Raw genomic sequence first — 20,554 nt, forward strand, 5'->3', positions numbered from 1 at the left:
ATTGAAGTGCTGCAGTGGCAAGACAAGGAATGTCTCGGAAAAGAAGGTGGAAGAGGCAAGGAAAGACTCTCCCTAAGGTTTCAGATGGAGCCCTGCCAACACACTGTTTACATACTTCTAGCCTTCAGAATCGTGAGACAATAAACTTACATTGATTCAAGCCACCCCGTTTGTGGGTGCCTTGTAATAAGCAGCCCTAGGAAAGTAACACAGTGGTGAACAAGAAAAAAACGGGTACCCAAGTATCAAGTTACAGATATGAAAGAAAGAGCTTTCCAAAGGAGAGCTTTGTCAGTTGCCATTTAATCAAATATCAAACTTAACATCACTAATTGTGGGAAAACCTGACATTCTATACCTCCGGATCTGATGCAACAAGAGGTATACAGTATCACTTTTGATAGACCGATTGCAATAGGCCCAGATTCTTTCCCTCCCTCATCCACACCTCTTGCAATTACTTGGTAACAACTCTCATCAAGAAGTATGGTTTAGCCCTGGCTGGTGTGGCTCAGTGGATTGAGCATCAGCCTGCGAATCAAAAGGTTGCTGATTCGATTCCCAGTCAGGGCACATGCCTGGGTTGTGGGCCAAGTCCCCAGTTGGGGGCGCATGAGAGACAACCACACATTGATGTTTCTCTCTGTCTCTTCCTCCTTCCCTTCCCCGCTCTCTAAAAATAAGTAAATAAAATCTTAAAAAAGAAAAAGAATTGTATACAAATTTAAATGTCTGGATAATTATCCTCAAAACAATCAATAAAATCTCAATAAAAAAATGCAGTTTTTTTCTCTGTCACTTGAATCTAGAATGGCTTTGTTACCTTCTTCGGCCAACATAATGCAGAGGAAGTGACAGAGTGCAAATTCTAAGCCTAGGCTTCCAAAGGTCTTGCACACTTTCACTCTCTTTCAGACCCCTGTCTCGTCCATGAGAACAGGCCAGGGCTGGCCTGCTAAGAGTGGTAGGTGAATGGAGCTGAGCCAAGCCATCCCAGCTGAGGTCACCCTAGACCAGCCAGCCTCTAGTCAATCTGCCAAATGACTGCAGATCCATGAATGAGTCTAGCTAAAATCAGCTGAGCCCAGCCCAGATCAACAGAATGACTTAGCCGAAGGCTGTCAATATTATGCCACTGAATTTTGGGGTGGGTTGTTACGCTGTAATAACTATTACAATGGCCTATATAATATTCTTGACAAATAGATTTAAATGGAAACTAATCATGAGGAAACAATCAGAAAAACGTAGAAGGTGGGACATTCTACATTACAACTGACCTGAACACTACAAGTAAATGTCATGAAAAACAATAACAAGAAAAGTAAAGAGACTATTTCAGATAGACAAAGTTTTTCAATCTCAGCAGTAATAGACATTTTGGATCAGGTAAATTTTTTATTGGGGCTTGTCCTGTGTATTGTAGGATATTTAGCAGACATCCTTGGTTTCTATCCACTAGGTGCTAGTAGCAGCCCCAGCTGTTAACAGTCAAAAGTATTTCCAGACATTGCTAAATATCCATCTTGTGGCACTGAACTAGAGAGTCAGAATCGAATGTAATGTGACAGAATCAAATGTAATGTATGGACTTTGTTAAGATCTTGGGTCAAATTTAAAAAAAAAGATGATTATAAAAGACATTTGAAACAACTAGAGAAATTTGAATGTGGAATTAAATATATTGAAGTGTTAATTTTCTTAGGTCTGAAAAATGTTATTGCCATTATGTAGGTGAATGTCTTTAATTTTAGCAGATATGTACTGAATTATTTTGAGGAAACCGTTATAAGATATTCAACCTACTTTTAAATGCTTCTTGAATACAAATGCATATTTATGGAAAAAGATAAAGCAAAGGTGACAAAAGATTAACAATTGGTGAATCTAGGTAAAGAGTATTCATTGTATCATTCTTACAACCTTTTGGGTTTGAAAATTTTCAAAATAAAAAGTTGGGGGTAACTTTTTATAAAGAGTTAATCTCATCTTCAGTGCCTGACTCCTCACTAATTTAATGTAACACAAAGAACAAGCTCGTTCTAAATTAATCTGAGTGCACATTCTGTGTTGCCTGGACAATGAGCTAGCTCCAACCAGGTATGGGGTGTTGGGGCCGAAGGAAAGCACTGCTCCCAGCCTGAGGAACTGTACACAAACTCAGCTTCCCATGGGACCACGGGCTTCCTTTCTCGTAGAATCCCACAGGACCAAAAATCTAGGTGCTGGGCAGCTTGTGTGTGTGTTTCCCAGCCAACTCTGGCAAACAGCGGGTACCAAAATCCAGGCTTCTTGGTGCCAAGTCAGTCTGATTTTTCCATTCACTGATAAGGCTACTCTCACACTCATGCCATACAAGGAGACCAAAAAGAGGAACAATAAGAGGATGGGGTCTCCAGGCCCTCCCTTCTCTCAACGACCTTGACGACCTTGACTCTTTCCACAGTAAAGCCTAATTTTTAACCTGTATCATATGATGTAGTAGAATTCAAATGAAATCCTGGTGCATTAAGGTGGCAACTCCAAAGACTCTCCTGGCAAGAGACCTAATAATTAAAACATAGATTAAAAAAAAAGAAAAAACCCTCACACTAAAAAGGAAAATGCTGATAAATGTTTTCTGTGTAAAACATTTAAAATGTTTACATGGTAAAAGTGAATATGTCAAAAATAAGAAAATATTGTAAGCAGACCAAAAGACAAATAGCATAGAAGAAAAATTATTTGCAACCCAAGAGAAAAAGTACACATTTCTTTATTATACAAAGAGATCTTGGCCTTGGGAGAGTATGTCAGTTGGTTAGAATGTCATCCCAATATGTCAAGGTTGCAGGTTTGATCCCTGGGTAGGGCACCTACAAAAATCAAGCAATAAGTAGAACAACAAATCAATGTTTATCTTTCTGTAAAAAATAAATAAATAAATAACTTTTTTAACAATTTAAGAAATCTTACAGTTTTATGAGGAAAAAATGAAAAGGAAAAATGGGCAAAGGATACGAACAAATATTTCATAAAGAAAAGAATGGTAAAAACTACTTGAAAACCAGTTACTAATTTCATTAGTGCTTAGAAAAGTGCAAATCACAATAATGTGATACCATTTTTACCTATCAGATTGATAAAAGTTGAAAGTTTGATAAAACTCAGTTTTGGCAGGAGCATAAGTAAACTTACAGTGTAGATGGAAAAGTGGATTGGAACCATTTAGGGGTTACAATTTTGAAACATCTAATCTTAAATGTACACATATTTTGATCTAGCAATTTCATTTAAAGGAACTTATCCTACAGATAGAGTCATACAAGTTCCCAATGACATATGTGTAAGGGTATTCATGGAAACATTGTTTTTAATAACAATTAGTATGATTGAAATGTTCATCCTGGGGCAATGGTTAAATAAATTATGGCATATACAATGATTGAAATATCTTGTAAGATCTGTGTGTGCTGACATGGAAATATTTCTGATATATTATAAAATGAATAAAACAGAGTATTGGTGTTTGGGAAAAGCTCACTCTTCCTCCTGTGTGTCTCTCCTTCATCCTCACATTTACGCCACTCTTACAGCACTTCTGACACCAAGAAATTCACTTTGACCCATCTGGTTGTCCTACAATTTAATTAAACTTTGACACTACCTGCCTGGAGACAGTGTTAGATCCCATGGGTCGAGGGCTCGGTCCTCCCCACTCCAGATGCCAATCTCAGAAAATAAGTCCCCACAAATTCTGACTTGGCTACAAATCGAAGGTTCTTGTGACTTCCTCCCCTCTGGACTTGATTATTTGCTGAAACAGCTCATAGAACTCAGGAAAATACTTTGATATGTTTATCAGTTTCTTATGTAATAGATGATCATTTAAAGGATACAGATGAACAGCCAGATGAAGAGCTAGGTTGGAGAAGGTATAGCAGGGCCCCTAGTACAGGAGCTTGTCTGTTACTGTGACTTTGGGCTGCATCTCTGTCCAGTTCGGTGGATGTGTCCACCAACCCGGAAGCTCTCTGAACTCCATTCTAATGGGATTTTTAGGGAGGCTTCATCACATAGCTATTACCTCCATTTCTAGCCCTTCTCCCCTCTCTGGAGAATGGGGGGTAGGACTGGAAATTCCAAGCTTCTAATCATAGCTTGGTCTTTCTGGGGTCCAGCCCCCATTCAGGAACAATTCAGTAGCCCACCTCACAAGAACAAAAGACACTCCTATCACCCAGGAAATTCAAAAGGATTTAGGAACTGTGTCAGGAGGCGGACCAAATATTAGAACAACCACACACACACACACACACACACACACACACGCACACGCACACGCACACACACACACAAAGCTCCTAGTGCTCTTATCACTAGGGAATTTACAAGGGTTTTAGCTCTGTTCCAACTGGGGGCAGAGACCAACGTATATTTTTTTCTATGATTTCACAACAGGGCACTGTGTATTATATAATCTGCTTCGTGTAAAAATAGTATGTATATTATATCTGCTATGTGGAAAGAATACACAAGAAATAGTTAACAACGGTTACCTTCAGATAAGAATGGGAAGGAGATTTTTCTTTCCATTTTAAACTTTTTTGATGTTTGAATTTATTTTTATGTTGGTGTCTTACTTTCACAATGAAAATATATATACATAGTAAGTCCTTAATGTTGTCAATAGTTTCTGCAACTTTAAACAAAATGATGTATAATGAAACCAATTTTACCATAGGCTAATTGATATAAATAAGAGTTAAGTTCCTAAGGCATCTCATCAATGTTATAATGAAACAATTCTGAACAAAACAATGATACTCAGGGACCTGCTGTCCATAGACTGTGCCTTGAAACAATTTTCAAAATGTCCATCAGTGTCCCTTCTGATACTTGTATAGAAAATATTTTAATTACTGAAACAGGAGGAGGCTGTGTGCAGGTAAATTGATTGTAGCTGAGGATGCTGATATGCAAATAATATTGAGCCACTGCAACTAGGTGTATGATTTTTAGAACCTGGGAAGATTGAATCCCAACTTTCTTAAAGCAGTCTCGAGTCATTCACCTTTTTTAAGTTACTCAGGCCAAGCAAGCTTCTGCAAGACTCGTACTGGAAAGCCCGGAAACAAAAAAAGCAATGGGGTAGGAAACCTTCTTTCTCTTCTCCCTCTCTCCTGAGTTTCTTCAGGAACATGGAAGTTAAGATATAAACATGATTCAAAAGCAATGAAATATAAAGAAAATTTGCAAAGGTGCTTGGACGATTCTTGCTCTTTATAAACACACCATATTCGTGTCTGGCTGATTCTTTTGAAAACACCCAAGGTACTAATCTGAGAGGACAGTCTCTATCGGGGGAACAATTTCTGTTCCCAGTGAAGTGGCACATTCAGTTCTTGGTGCAGGCTCACTTAATTCCTATTAGTCATTTCACAGCTGTATCTTGGGACGAGAAAATCTCAAATGCTTTTGGCTTTCACAAGCAAACTAAAAACAAGGCCTTCCCTCTTTTCCCCGTTCCTGTTTGTTGACAAATTTCACGCCAATAAAACTTGTCTATCTTTGTGGTTAATTCTCCTAAATGTTTTAGTTTGTCTGCCCACCTGTCTACCTGGTTTCCACTCTACTTGTACCTTCATTTGTTGCCATAAAACAGCAGGTGGATGCTGGGTCACCCACCTCACTTTGTTGTTGAATTGATGGCACAATTTTTTGTTTGGTGGTTTATGATTGTAAGGTTGTTCTGGGACACTGCTTAAAAACAACTACCAACTGAGACACTGGCTCTGAGCAATATTTGTTTGTTGTCTTTTAGGTTGCTTAAGGACAGTAGATGAATGCACAAATTTGTTATTGGTAACGTTGCTATGAATACTGAAGGTGCGTGTACAAGATTTATCATTGTAGGTTGGATTCTGACAGCTGGCCCTGATTTAGTTATTTCCTCAAGAAGACACTTTGAACAATTATTTAAAAGCCTCCCCTCTGCAATTACGATAATAATGATGATGACTTTGCAACTGAATATGCAGTTCGGGGTGCATACACTCAACTACTGTTTTTAGCTTGTTTCTCTTTTTCCCTTGATATCAGCTGCTGTTGTTGGGATTATGGAAGAACAGAGAACCATTTTTCTATTGGGGGTCACTGAACTACATGAAAAAAGTAAGCTAGGACTAATATAGGAAGCTATAAGAAAAATAACTACAAGCACGTTTTTTCCTCCTTGGAGAGAGAAATATAGCTCTTTCAGAACTCATCTGCTTTTAAAATTAACAACAAAATATCTTATTTAATATTATAAATATCTGATAATGGTTTTCTTCCACAGTCAATTAAGGAGCTGTAAGTGTGAAAGATGATGAAATAGAGGAGACAGTGTATGCTGTAGGTAACAGGGGCAAGAATAGAGAGTAAAAAAAACAGATTCAGATGCAGAAGGTACAGAGTGAGGCAGGGTAAGAAAAGCTAAACCAACAGTAACTAATCAGGCAGGTGAAGAGACAGGTAAGAGAGAAAAGGGAAGAGAAAAATGGGTAAAGAAGGAGGTAAAATGGGTAAAAGAGACTCAGTAGTAAGGGGATTTTAAATAACACATTTATGTTTGTTTTAAAGATGAATGTGGAATTTCTAGTGTGGCCTTTACATCACCATCACCTGTTACCAATTCTCTTGGACATACTGTTCACAGCTCTTGAAGTACTCGAATCATATTAAGTGTGTAGACTCGGTGACTAACGTGGGAAGGCTGAAATGGAAACCTTGCAAAGTGGATGTCCAAGCTAGCTGCCATTGCAATATCCGGTTTCTTGATGCAAACTTCTCGGGAGAAATTCCAAAGCCAGGAGGAGAGCTCAGGTGTCAGTTACCAGCTGACAGACGTCCTGCCTGTCAGCAGGCTCCTGCCTGCCGCTATGCTAAGACAGAAGTGGGAAAAGTTCTCAACCCTGGCTGCACATAGAAGTCTTCTGAGGAACTTATATCGATGTGTTGTAGGTCCCACCCCTCATATGTAACTGGTTTGGGATGTGGTATGGGGATTTTTAAGTTTCCCATGTGATTCCAATATGCAGCCGAGAGTGAGAGCCACTGCGTGGAGGCTTCTCTCTGAATGTGCTCACCAGAATCCCATTACTGTGAAGTTTTTGGGGGGCTATGAGAGCAGTGACCCAAATATTAAATTGGATAAAATTAAGTCAAAGGCCAGAGGTTCTCAACCTTTGTGTTATATATTTAGTAGCTGGCATTGCTGAAAAATCGGTCGTAGAGGTTGCAGGAGGAGATCATCTTGAGCTCATTTGGAAATATACAGGAGGCAAAGAAATTAGAATTATCAACAGGATAAAGAAGGCCTATACTAATTTGCATTTGAGAAGTGATTTAACTTCATTCCAACATTCCGAGGGCATTTGGTGTCTCTGACGACAAACTTCAGGCTCATCTGAGATGTGGGGGCACCAGGAGAAACGGTTTGCTTCTTTTCTGCTTGTTTATTCTACTGTATAGCCCAGCTCAGTCCCTAGTCCCATGTGTTCCATTATTCGCTGACCTGCTTTCCATGTTGGACATGGTTCTCTTTTCTAGTGTGGAGTCAACCTAGACTTTGCTGTTACCGTATCGTATCGTATCGGCAGCCATCCGTCTCGAGAGACGATGGTGTAGCTTCTTAAGAGTCTATCTGCACCGCCGAGAATGGCTGTGCAGTCCGACTCGGGAGTGACACGGTATCTGTCTCCTCCCGTGTTGAATCGACATCTTGCGATGACACTGGAGTGTCCTCTCCAGTGAAGCTGAAGCTACAGAGCCTGGGCAGGGTGATATGGAGGGTCTGCTGTTGCCCATGAAGCAGACCCCCCCTCTCTTCGCAGCTGAAGGGTCCAAGGGAAAGACGGAGTCAATACAGCTTGGCTTCAGGTGCGCCGCAGGAGTTGCCGGTGTTGACTACAACGTCAAACCGCCTTAGGGACTCCGGCTCCGGATTTTCTGTCGGGGTTTACTCCCTTAGCCTTTCCCCTGAAGAGGTATGCCGCAAGGCAGCGGAGGTTTTTTGGAGTCAGAGTTTTCCTTCTCTGATGTGCCCTGACTGGAAGATCGAACCAGTGACACTTAGCTCGCAGGCCGACGCTCAATCCACTGAGCCAAACCAGCCAGGGTTTGCTGTTACCATGCTCTCCTATTTCTGTCATCCCCCAGTTCCCTCTGTTTCAGTAACACTGAAACCTGGTTAAGCAGCCCATAACCTGTGCTAATATTCTCAGGAGGAAAAGGTAGAGGAGGATGCTGTCTCCACTCAGTCTGGTCCTTTCATGCCAGGTAACAGATCCATATTGCCATTTATAGTGGCCTTCTGGAGCCAAAGCTTCCTAACTCAGGATGGGATTCTAATATGATGACTTCCACGTGAAATGGGAAGAGAGTGTTGCCTTGACAGACCCACAGGGGCCAATACCTATAGGACAATGAGATTACCTCTAGATTATTCTATTATGCCCTGGGGATAGCTTTAAAGAAATATATTTGGCCTGTGACTGTAGAAAAATAATGCTACTGCTACCACTTCTATGACCACTATTATTACTTTATATTTTATATGCTAATCTTTTCTGAATTCTTTTTTAGCCCATTTAATATCTATGTACTTGGTTGTGAGCTCCTTAATCGTGAGGTGTATTCCCAGCACCTGGCACATAGTAGGTCCCAATAAGTGATGACTGAATGAATAGATAAAAGTTTAAGCAATCCAGGCAATAAAGGTGATAGCAACCAAGATGAAATTGAAGGGTGGGAGGCGGGAATAAGAGGAGCTAGTTCTGTCTCCACCAGGTGGGTGATAGGAAAAAAGTACTGACAAATCCTGACTTAAGAATCCCCTTAACTGCAAACATATCTCTACCCAGAGAGCTGGGATCTCTTTTTCTGAGCCAATTTTACTCTTCCCCAAAGACCTTCTGGTTCCAAATACATTAGGAATCAGTGTTAATTGCTTTTTGGAATATTATTTTGTCAGTTTCATTTAGATGTGGTAATTTGCGAAGCAACTCCCAGCAGTTGACAGTTCATCCACAGCTGTACAGTGTTCAGACGTTTCCTGGGACTTCTGCCCACCTCCCAGGCAGCTGGCAGTGTTCACCAAACCAGGATACGTGCTCACCTGGGATTAGCTTGGAACCAGTAGTGCTTTGTTGTGTCTGGGAATTTTAAATTCTGAAAGGGTCAATGCCCAACCTTACTTAATCCAGAAAATAAAAGTGCAGTAACTCATAACTTATAAATTAGCAAGCACTTAAAGATCACCTAGTCCACACTAGGTGGCTGAGGAAATTGCAGTTCTGACAGATTCAATGACAAGGTCAGCTGGATGGTGGCTGGGAGGCTGGGTGTAGAATCTATATTCTTGGTGTGGCACCAAACTGTGAGCAGGGGTCCTCTGGATTTATGCCTGCAGGGATGGAAGTGTTTATGTTACTGTTTCTTTTTGAATCTCTCTTCTCTGGCCAAAGACTTCTGGTCCTTGAGGCTTCACACATGCTTCAAGGTCACAGCTCCGACCAAAGTGTTTATAAGGCAATTAGGAGAGGAATCATTGCCAGTTCCTGTGCCCTGGCTCCAACCAAGCTCAGCAGACCAAAGGAGGGATAAAGGGGTCGCTGAAACCAGAAATTTCTAGGTTTTGATGTCAACAGGCAAAGGATGAATTGTCTGATATCTCCAGCAGGCCGAGGCTGCTGCTGCTGCTGCCACCTCCTGGGAGAAGGCAGACCCAAGCTTCATACTTGAAGCTAGTCTCAGTGTTCACCTAGGACTTGGGCCAAGGCCCCAGTGGGCTGACGTTCCTTTGTCCTAGAAAATAAAGGGGAGCGCCCCTTACTTAACAAACAAAACACTGCCATTTGCTTTTCATCCGCTCCTTTTGGCAGTGTTGTGCTCAAAGAAATGATTTCAAGCAACAATAACAAAGTTGAAATGAGTTAATATGGAAACCATGAGAGAACAGAAGATTGAGGCAGAACAGTTAGCTTTAGGAATACAGCAGATTCTCTCGGCCTTCCAAATCCTGAATCCTGGGGGGACGTTAGGAATGCATGAATTTGAGAATTGTATAAGGAAGAGGGCACATATGAGTTTGGTGAATCTTAACCTCCAAGAATCTGAGTTTAACTGTGGGGCTGTTGTGAGGATTAACCGAGATAATGCATGTAAATTCCTGGCATGCAAGAAATGTCCAGTGGGAATTACACTGGGGCAAGTTCACTCTTCTAGTCCCCATGGCGATTTTCTTCATTTACTGACTGAGAATTAGGTTTATAGTCCCCTTGCCTTTAATTCTTTTTAGTTTTCTGATCTATAAATGATCCCTAAGCAAATTCCTTTTATGTTTTTAAAGATTTTATTTATTTTTAGAGAGAGGGGAAGGGAGGGAGAAAGAGAGGGAGAGAAACATCGATCTATCGGTTGCCTCTCAACGGAGCCCACAATCCAGGCATGTGCCCTGACTGGGAACTGAACCAGACCTTTTGGTTTACAGGCCGGCCCTCAATCCACTGAGCCACACCAGCCAGGACTCCTTTTATTTTAAAATATATATAATTGTAAATTAGTGCTTATGGGCTAAATGTTTATGTTGCCCCAAATTTCATGTGTTGAAGCCCCAATTCCCAATATGATGTTATTTGGAAATGGGACCTTTGGGAAGTAATTAGGTGTAGATGAAGTCATGAGGGTGAAGCCCTCCCTCCCTCTCTCCCTCCCTCTGTCTCTCTCTCTCCCTTCCCCCCTGCCTCTCTCCCTTCCTATTTCTCCCTCTTGGAACGGGAATGTCTATCCTATGCGGGTGGTTTGGCTTCACAGGCTCATAGCTGGAAAGGAATTTTGCCTCCGGGTGCATCTCACCCTATCTGATTTAGATGATAGTTAGATGAGACTTCTGACTTTATAGACTTTAGAGTTGATGCTGGAATAAGTTAATATTTGGAATGGATGTATTTTGCATGTGAGAACATGTATTTTGAGGGGCCAGGGGCAGAACCAAGAGAGTGGCTGTCTGCAAACCAGAAAGAAGGCTCGTCCCAGATACTGAATAATATATTGGCACTTTGATCTTGGACTTCCCTGCCTCCAGAACTGTGAGAAATGTTTGTTGTTTGAGCCACTCAGTCTGTCATATTTTTGTTATTACAGGCTCACCTGACTAAGACAATTAGTGAGAAGGAATTCAGGAGAGACTAAGATTCAATTCAGAAAATATTTCTTGAGAATCTACTATGTGCTAGTGATAGAAGATAGAAAAAAGGTACAGACCTGAAAATTTCCCATTAATTACATTAGGGAAAAAAATGACCGAGAACTAGGCATTTGAGTTCTAGATTCAGATCTGTAAACAGCCCAGCTGTATACGTGAACTTAGGCCTAACATCCAGCATATTTGGGTATGAGTCTGTTCATCTGTTGCATAATAATATTGTAAAGGGCAATTCTTCCATTTATTGCACAGCTTGCCTAGGAGATAAGACACTGAATACTTCGCTGTGCTTCAACTTTCCAAACCAGCTAAAGCTGTTAGAGAAACCATGAACTTTGAAAGACCCTAATAAGCTAACGTAAGACCCTTACAGGACCTAAGTGAAGTTTTTTGTTTCCTGACCTATAAAATATAGGGTTTGTTTTAACCAGTCATGGACAGAGCTATGGATTTATTCCAGCCTATTTAGAGTATTTGTTTTAATCTTTAATTACTGTAACAACTATGAAATCCATTACTATTAAAAACACCTTCTTTCCCATTTGGCCAATTGATATATTCCTTTGCCTGGAAACAAATAAAATTAGCTGTATTTGTTTTGCTTTTAAACTATGGTGGCCTTCAGTATTTGACAATATCTTGTAGTTGAATAGTACTTTATAGTTTACTAAGTCTCTTGCCACTTAAGAAGAAATGCGATACAATCAAACAGGATGCGCTTTTGAACCAAAGTGATTCTGGTTCTGTCACTGACTAGCTATATTTCTTTGGATAAGTTATTATGTTACGGTCCTAGCTGGAACCAGGTGGCAATTTGAAATTGGGCCATTTGAGAGGTTTAATAAAGAGACTATATGTAAAAATGTGAGAACATACTGGGAAACCATAGGGAGCAAAAAATGGGTGGTTACTGGAACCCAGAACCAGAGAGAGCTGTGGAGAGGCCACTTGGGCTGAGGACTTTTTACCTTTGGTCATAAGGGCCAGTCATTCCAGTGACCTTGCAGGCAGGGAGTCAGGGGCAAATACCCCAGTCTCACTTTCTTCCCATCTGCATATCTGAGAATGGAGGGCGGGGGGAAAAGACAACAATTATGTGACCTTCCTGAGTCTTATTTTTCTCATTTGTGAAAGGGGGAATGATAATATTTATGTTAGAGTTTCTGTGAGAATTAAATGAGGACTTATGTGATAGCAGACAAGCACTCTTCATTTGATTTTCAAAACCACTTTGTGAAACAGAAAAGATAATTTATTAAACTCAGTTTATAGTGGTGGAAAATGAGATTCAGAGAAGTTAAGTGACTTTCCCACGGTCTTGTTGCTGGGACTGAAACTGGGATTCTCAAAGTATATTCTACGTTTCTTTCCCTAGACTATTCTTATACTCCTCCATCCCCTTCTGCAGAAGGCTGCCTCAGATGGCTTCTTCTATCTAGAGCTGCTATACCTGCAGCTATGGTGATTCTGCTACTTAGAGAAAAATTCACTGACCCAGGAATCAGTGACAAAGCCAAAAGATAAAAACAACCATTGACTGGGTAGCTATGACGAGGGCTATATGCCTATGAGGTAGCTTGATACAAGATTCTGACCAATATAGGTCCCCACATCGGATGCTTGGCAAATCCACTTGGATATCTATTAGGCATCCCCTATATAGTATGCTGAAGTCAGAATTCTTGATTCCTTCTCCCGCAAAACTGTTCCAACCCCAAATCTTCCCCTCTCAATGAAAGCATCACTATCTACATAGTGGTGCAAACCCCAAACCCAGGAGTTATCCTGGAATCTTTTCTTCCTACCCTCCCTCCTTCATCAGCAAGTCTAATGGGCTTTACTTCCAAAATATGTCAATCGCTTCTTTCTCTCTCCTCTGCTAGTCCAAGCCACTATCACTTCTGGTCTGGTTGCTATAATAACCTTCTGTCAGTTTTTCTTTACTTCAATCCATCTTGCCTCTCTCCAACCCATTTTTTTTTTTTTTAATCCTCACCCGAGAACTTTTTTTTTTCTTGCTTTTAGAGAATAGAAGGAAGAGAGAGAAGCATTGATAGGTTGTCCTCCCCGCACATGCCCAGACTAGGGATTGAACCCGCAACCTTAACCGAGTCACACTGGCCAGGGTTTGTTTGTTTTTTTCTTCTTGCAGTGTGATCTTTACAAACTGTAAAGTGAATTTTGCTACTCCTTGGCTTGAATCCCTTCACAGCTCTCTCCTTCTGATGTCCACGCCATAACTTCTTACCAAGACTGTTAGGGCCCTGTTTGTTCTGGCTACACTCTCCCTCTCCATCACTACGCTCCAGCCACACTTACTTTTCTTTGAACACACCGATCCCTCTCCTACTGTAGGCCCATTGCACTGTAGATATTAACTCAAATATTACTTTCTTAGAGAAGCTTTCCTTTACTATCCAGCCTAACTATTATTCCAGGGTAGTCTCTTTTTAGCACCTAAAATATACAAATGAAAATTATCGAGTTAACTTCTTTATTATATTTATTATATGTCTGCCTACAAGAATGTATGCTCCATGAAAGCAGTGTCCTTGTCTGGCTTGTCTGTTTATCCCTGTCTCCTCAGCATTTAGGACGGGGCCTGGTACATCACAGCCTCTCAATAAAAAAAAATTTTTTTTTGCAGGAAAAGATAGTGAATGGTGACCTACCAAATACGATCAGTTACTCTCTCCAGGAATTAGTTACTATGAGAACCATACTGAGATTAAGAGGTGAATAAAGATGATTGCCTGTTGATCCTCGAAAAAATGATGATTTATTATCCAGTTCTCCATGAGGCCATCAATATGTTCCAATCTTTGAATTGTGGGGAAACTAGAAGGACTAAATGGCTACTGACCGTTTCTAGGACTTCCCTATGTAACCTTACAATAAACACCCTCTCCTAAGGTAACGCCCCAAAGGCAGAGGAGGTAAAGGTGTATCCCTAAGAGAAATGAGCTATAGCAGACTCCTGCAAATTTTGAAATTTCTTTAGTTTTCTATTTCATCTTAACATTTACACAAGTTTTAGGTTCAGTCTCACATCTGCCTATATTTATGTTAACATATGAGGGCTTTAAATTATTTTACCAATTGTAAAATCTGTGCTGTAGGAAAACCATGCTATCCTGAGTCTTGAGACATTCTCTGTGGTAATCATACCTCAGGGATACATATTTGAAGTCTGAGAAGTTCTGGCATTCTTATTGCTTTGTAACCTAAATTATCTTTTAACATGATCCACTCATTCTTCAAGAATTATTTATTGAATATAAATTTAAATATATTGTAATGTTTGCTAATATAAAGAGGGTAACTCAGGATGCCAAGGGAAATGTAGAAAAATGACATCTAACCCCCAGGTAAGTGATGAGGAATGATTTTCCAGAATGAAGTACTCTGACTAACGAGCAGGAGTTAGCCTGGTGAAGAATGGGGGAGAGTATTCCTGGCTTGGCTTACACTAAGCCCCGCCCAGAGAGAACACACGTTATAGGAGCCAATTCAACTTGTTAGTTCAGTGTGGCTGGAGGAAAGAGTGCAAAGCATAAAGGAGGCCCGGGGAGGGGGGGGGAGCGAGAGGGAGAGAAGAGAGAGAGAGAGAGAGGGAGAGAGGGAGGGCTGGAGAGGTAATCAAGGCGAGATATGAAAGGCCTTTGCGAAGGCCTTTTGATGTTACCCAAAGGGAATAATAGTTGCTGAAAGTCACAGGAAGTCATCTAGGAAGAACTGGCTTATACATATTTCTTAAAAAGATCCCTTATAAACCATAATTCTATGTCTGAAAAAAACAGGGTAAGAGGTATAATTAGCAAATGCAGAGCCCCAGACTAATTGTATTGAATCACTACCCTAATCTTCTTCCTTTAAAAGTGTTTCTTTTCCTCAAAGATAACCACTACTCATCTCTGGGAGGAACCTCTGGCCTCTCCCACTGTCTCTGGACTCCCAACTGAGTCACTGGGTTTATACCATTCCCTGGAGGAACACATACTTTTCCAACGTGCTGCAACTCTCAAGGCACGTGTGATTTTGAAGGTTGACATGTGGCCTTTCCACACATAGTTAGCATCCTTGATTGGATAAGCTAGTGGAGGCCACGACTAACTTTTCCCCTATGGAAATAAAACGTCAGAAAAAGATTTCAGGAGGTTTGAGCAGGTTAATGATTATAACGGGAAGAGCATACAATTATTGAGGTGTTTTGACTCCCTTGGTCGTTCACACAGAAACTCTGCATGAGTTTTCCATCTCTCGGGTGGAAATGGAGATACTGTCCAGGCATCCAGAGGTAGAACCTCTTAGACAATGAGTGACAAGTGCTTTGGTGATCGCAATGGCTAAGCCAAGGAAGGGATAAACATGCAAGCAGGTACCTGATGGGAGCATTATCTAAAGCTGCCAGATATTTACAGCAAGAGTTCCTTTTTTGGGTAAGAAGCTGGTATGATGCCCATATGGCATTCAGAGCACAAGGATTGTTATTCCCTCTGGTGTCTTTTGCTTGAAACTCTGTCTCTCGCTCTTTCTGAGCTTTTGGGCTAAATGTCTGTCAGTTAAAAGTGGGCAGATTGACCAACTGGAAAACTGATGTCACGCAGTTTCCTCAACTCCTTAAGGATTTTTTTTTCTGGTCTGGGATGGCTGAGGTGGTTGTAGTGAATGCTGTGACTGAGCAAACCCAGTTCCACAAGATTCATATGAAATGGCTCACAACAAATGTTTACAACGAAGGGCACAGAACACGGTGAGAGGACACGCGAGCATTTCCTTTTCCTGTCTTTCTGTGACTCTGGAACACGGGGAGAGGGCATTTAAAACCATGACAACTCCAGAGTTTGGGAAAGGACATTAGCTATTCCACTCCAATTCCCTTCAAGGCTGTGTCCTGAAAGGATTTATAATTTGGAGAGGGCAGTGGTTTCCGATGTCGCAAAGGAGTCCCTTCTCCAAGTTCGTCTTCTCATGTTTCTTCCCTTCCTGGCCCATATCTACCATTTATTTCTTATCATTATATTCTTGGCTTTTTCCTTACCTCAGCTCGCAAGACAAGTCCTTTGCGCCACTCCCTCCAAGCCCCACAGGAGAGCCCCTCAGGTGCTCACACTCCTGTCCCAGTTTCGGTAAGTCATTAGGGAGGGTTCAGCGTTGGGAAGTTTGGAGAGAATCGCTGACGGGCGCGTGCCTAAGACCTCCAGGCAGCGGTAGCGGTGATGCAAGACCAATGTTACCGAGGAGCTGTGGTGGGCCGCGGCCCCTTTAAGGTCAGGCCACGCCCCTCCCCTCCTTTTGGTGCGGCTGGCGGTCGGTGGCGGCCCCTACGGTGCTGACAAGATGGCGGCTGGCGGGGCTGTTGCTGCGGCGCCCGAGTGCCGGCTTCTGCCCTATGCGCTACACAAGTGGAGCTCCTTCTCCTCGACCTACCTTCCTGAGTAAGTGCCGGGCCTTGGGCTGGTGCTGCCCTGCTCTTCAGCGTAAAGTCGGCTGCGCCAGGCGGGCAGTGGAGGGCGCCGAGCCGAGAGGCCCAGGCGGGGCCTGGCGAGGGGACGCGCGGCCTCCAGAGTCAGTCCAAGCCACCGAGAGCGTTGTCCGCCCACGACTCAGGGAGGGATTAGAGTGGGGAGAGCGAGGTCGCGGGGAAGGGGCGAGGTATGTGGTGGGTTCGGGGCGCTCCCACGGGGAGCCGGTGATGCTGCGTTCTGGATTTGGGCTTAAGGACGGCTTGGGGGGCGGGCGGCTCAGGGACGTGGGACAGGAGTCGGAGTTTTTGGGGTCCGGACGGCCGGCAAACTGGTCGGTGACATCTAAGGTCATCCGAGGTGGCTGGAGACCGGGGAACAAATAGTCCAGTCAATTGCTGCCGGGAGAAAGTACAAAGCTGAGACGAGGAGTTTCGGGGAGGGGGGGCGGTGGTCATTAAAAGTGATCAGCACCGAAGAGTGTTAAGAATCACGAAGGCTACAAAGTTGTGCAGTCCGTCGGAATCCTTGCAAGTGCGGAGGCGTTGTGGGGTGCCTCCACCGCCCCCCCCCGTCCCCCCGCGCCCCCCCCCCCACTTGTAGTTATGAAAAAGATAGGGAGTGGGCAAGGAGGGCCATTTCGGAAGAGTTCCATTATATTAGGGTGCAGAACATGGATTTATATATAGACAGACCAGTTTCTCAACTCAGAAACGCAAATACAGGCAGAAAAGTCTGACTTGAAGGAACTTGACTTCCAACACTGGCTTCGTCTGGATCTCCCATACAGGTGTTAAAAAGTGTCCCATTGCATTACTACCACAGTATATATATTCAGTAATACGTACCATAGTACATGTTTTTTTCTGCAGCAAATTCCATGTGAGATGTAGAAAGTGCTTTACTACAGTATTTAATTATCTTTAACTTATTTTTTTGAGGGAAGAAGCAGATCTAATTCCAGTTTTAAATCCAGAGAGAGAAACTGCTTTAGTAAATTGTGTGGACCCTGCAGAAAAGTGACAGTTGATCCCCTGGACCATCATCTCAGTAACCAAGAATGATCTTATGAACAAAACAAGTTACAAATAATACAATTTTATGTGATTGAACAAATGAAGTAACTAGCTCTGTGAAGCACATTCCAAGTTTTCCATCTATAGTTTAAAAATTCTTCCCATTGTTTTCAAATTTGCTTCCTCAAGTCACATCCATCAGGAATCTCAAAATGGAGCTGTTTCTAGAAGAATCTTAACTCTTCTCTGCCATGCCATTGTCCTCCTATCGCCAGGTCAAGGGTCGGCAGTCAGGCCTTCAGTAGATCTGGTTCAGTGAAGGGGGCCAAGTGACCTGTGATCTGATCTGGCCTGTGTCCTGTTGATGGCTGCCCTGTGGCAGTGACCTGATTGATGCTGATTGAAACTTTTAATTTGAGAGTGAGCCAGGTAAACGTCCCCGCCCTCAGCTGCAGTTGAAATGTGGTCCTAGGTACTTGATTTCTGGTTTTCAGGGCTAACAAATTCTTGGACATAAAGGTAATCATTTTTCTATACCCAGGTTAGGACCACAGACAGTTGGGAATTGAGTGGCCTTGTTTGATCTGATAACTGGAGACATTTTCCTGGTCTTGAGTTAGGCTACTTCCCAGATTTCACGCCTTAAACTTCTAGTGTAGGAATGAGACATGGATATGACAAGTCCCATCTGAGTTACCAGTACATTTCAGGCAGGAAATGATGTAGTGAGATGACAGCTTGACTCTGACTTATGTCTCCTTATCCTGGCCCCAGAGCACCAGTTTTGGGGTTTGAAGGCAGCTGTTCGAAGTTGGAGCAATCTGTTATAAATTTCTCAAATACATTCATAAACTAGAATCTAATGCATCTTTAACTTTCAAAAGCTTTCATTTACAGTGTTTAATGCCTGTGATATCTGTTGACTTATGCAGTACAGTTTTTATTTTAAAGCCCTAATCTATTATAACAGAAGAGGAATCTGAACTTTTGACTTTGAAGGAGTGTAGTAGAGTATTACAGACCTTGAGTTTGAGAGCTTTGTGTCTGCTGGGTTGGTGTGTGCCATACCTAAGTTGTAAAACTCTTTTGGTACTGAACTTCTGTTAATTAGCAAGTAAGGATGTTACAGCTTTGTATGACAGGAAGGATAAGAAGGGAACGGCTTTCCTTATCTTTGCCCTGAAATCCTAATGGCAACTGCTGTATCTTTACTGGCGGTGACAGTCACATTAAGTAAGATACTTCCCAAGCAGGTCCAATATTAAGTAAAACCATTTGTTGAAATTGTTTACAGGGTAGCAAATACTTACTGATTACAAGTCACGGATCAAGGCATTTGAAGGGTCATATTGCAGTAACAACAATGGGAAACAGAATGTGCCTTCCATATGCTAGCGTCTCTTATGAACACTTTAGAGGTATTAACTCACTGAATCCTTATGACCAGTGTCTGAGGACTCTCCATTTTTCAGCTGCGGAAACAGGCATGGGCAGGTTAAAACTTGTCTAAGGTGGATGCCAGATAGAGTCGGGATTTGAACCCACGTGATCTGTCTCCACAGTCCATGGTCTTAACTATAGTGCTGTTCTGCTTCCAAACAAAAGTTGAGACAGGAATTCAGAGATTTGAAAGAGTTGTATGAAAGGGATTTAACATTTTAGTTGTGTAAAGACATGAAGTCATGAAAAAAATAGAAAAAAATCGGATCTTTCTTTTCTTCCTAAGGACTTAACTTTTTTTTTTCCTTCTCCCCAAAGCAGAAAGAAACAAACATTTCCCCTTGTAACCCTTTTAGATTTATTTGGACTTTAAAAATATTAAAGCAGAGATCTAGTTATAGATAACATATTTTTTACTTTGAAACTAACGAAGTAGCCCTTTACTTTTTAGTGTGCTTTAAAAAGCTTGCCTGTATTTTATTTTTTTCTGAAATTGATACCTAACTTGGGAATTAAGAGAAATACACTTATTTAAATAATAACTAATTCTTAGAATTACATGCAGTCTTAAATGTAAACATATTTTATAAACTGCTAATCCCTACACTGAAATGTTTATTGCTGTAGCTAATAGTGTTACTAACTACAATTTATTGAGTACCTACTATATGCAAGATGATTTTCATATATGGTTTTATTTAATTCTTAGCACAAACATGCAAGGTAGGTATTATGTTTGTTTTGCAGATGAGGAAACTGAGGTCCATACAGGTTAAATAACTTGTCCAAGGTCTTAATAGTTTTCAAGAGGCTTGGGAAGTTCTCTGACTTAAAAACTATTGCAAATGCTTCTTGTCACAGCCACCACTTATTTAGTGCCTTCTGTTCTTCAGGCACTATGCTTAGCACTTGTAGTTTTTTATTTAGTCTTCACAAAGACCCTGTGGTAAATAATGTCATTTTATTTTACAGCTAGGCAAACTGAGGTTCAGAGAGGTAAATTAGAAATCCTAGGCCTAAGAGTTGAAAGGATGGAGATAAGGATTCTGATCTTGGGTCTTCTGAATTTTGTTACCAAAGCTCCTTCACTGTTTTACATGATTATAATATGTGCCTAATTGGGAATACAGATAAGAAGTGCTAAAAGGTTAGAATACAGAGGGAATAGTATTTAGATATATTTTATCTTTATGCTTACGGAATGTATTAATATGAAGACTGGGAAGGGTATTGAAAGTGTTTTTTATACATTAGGTAATTTTATTGATTTGGAGTGATTCTTGTTTACATATTATTAAAATACTTAACATAGTTTAGATAGTAAAATTTGATGCAGCTTTTAGTTTGTTTACCTTTTTCTGTTAGTCTTCTTTATTTCTTAAAATAAAACGTTAATTAAAATAGTT

At 41.4% G+C, this 20,554-nt stretch overlaps 1 protein-coding gene and 1 long non-coding RNA gene across 2 annotated transcripts in view; one reads left to right on the forward strand and one right to left on the reverse strand.

Moving 5' to 3' along the window:
- Positions 1-2,739: 2,739 nt before the first annotated feature.
- On the reverse strand, positions 2,740-16,498 carry LOC150002139 (uncharacterized). Its single transcript, XR_016513147.1, has 2 exons — positions 16,269-16,498; positions 2,740-2,855 (listed from the first exon to the last, which is right to left on the reverse strand). It is a non-coding gene; the product is annotated as an uncharacterized LOC150002139 (long non-coding RNA).
- A 37-nt stretch (positions 16,499-16,535) lies between these two features.
- Positions 16,536-20,554, forward strand: part of MKLN1 (muskelin 1) — a 158,115-nt gene continuing 154,096 nt past the window's right edge. Inside the window, exon 1 of the mRNA XM_090287526.1 lies at positions 16,536-16,665. Coding sequence (XP_090143652.1) covers positions 16,568-16,665 — 98 coding nt within the window. The 5' untranslated portion in view covers positions 16,536-16,567. The remainder of the gene's footprint in view (positions 16,666-20,554) is intronic.

Source organism: Furipterus horrens, unplaced genomic scaffold, assembly GCF_987537825.1.
Source record: "Furipterus horrens unplaced genomic scaffold, mFurHor1.1.pri manual_scaffold_9, whole genome shotgun sequence".
NCBI classification, from domain to species: Eukaryota; Metazoa; Chordata; class Mammalia; order Chiroptera; family Furipteridae; genus Furipterus; species Furipterus horrens.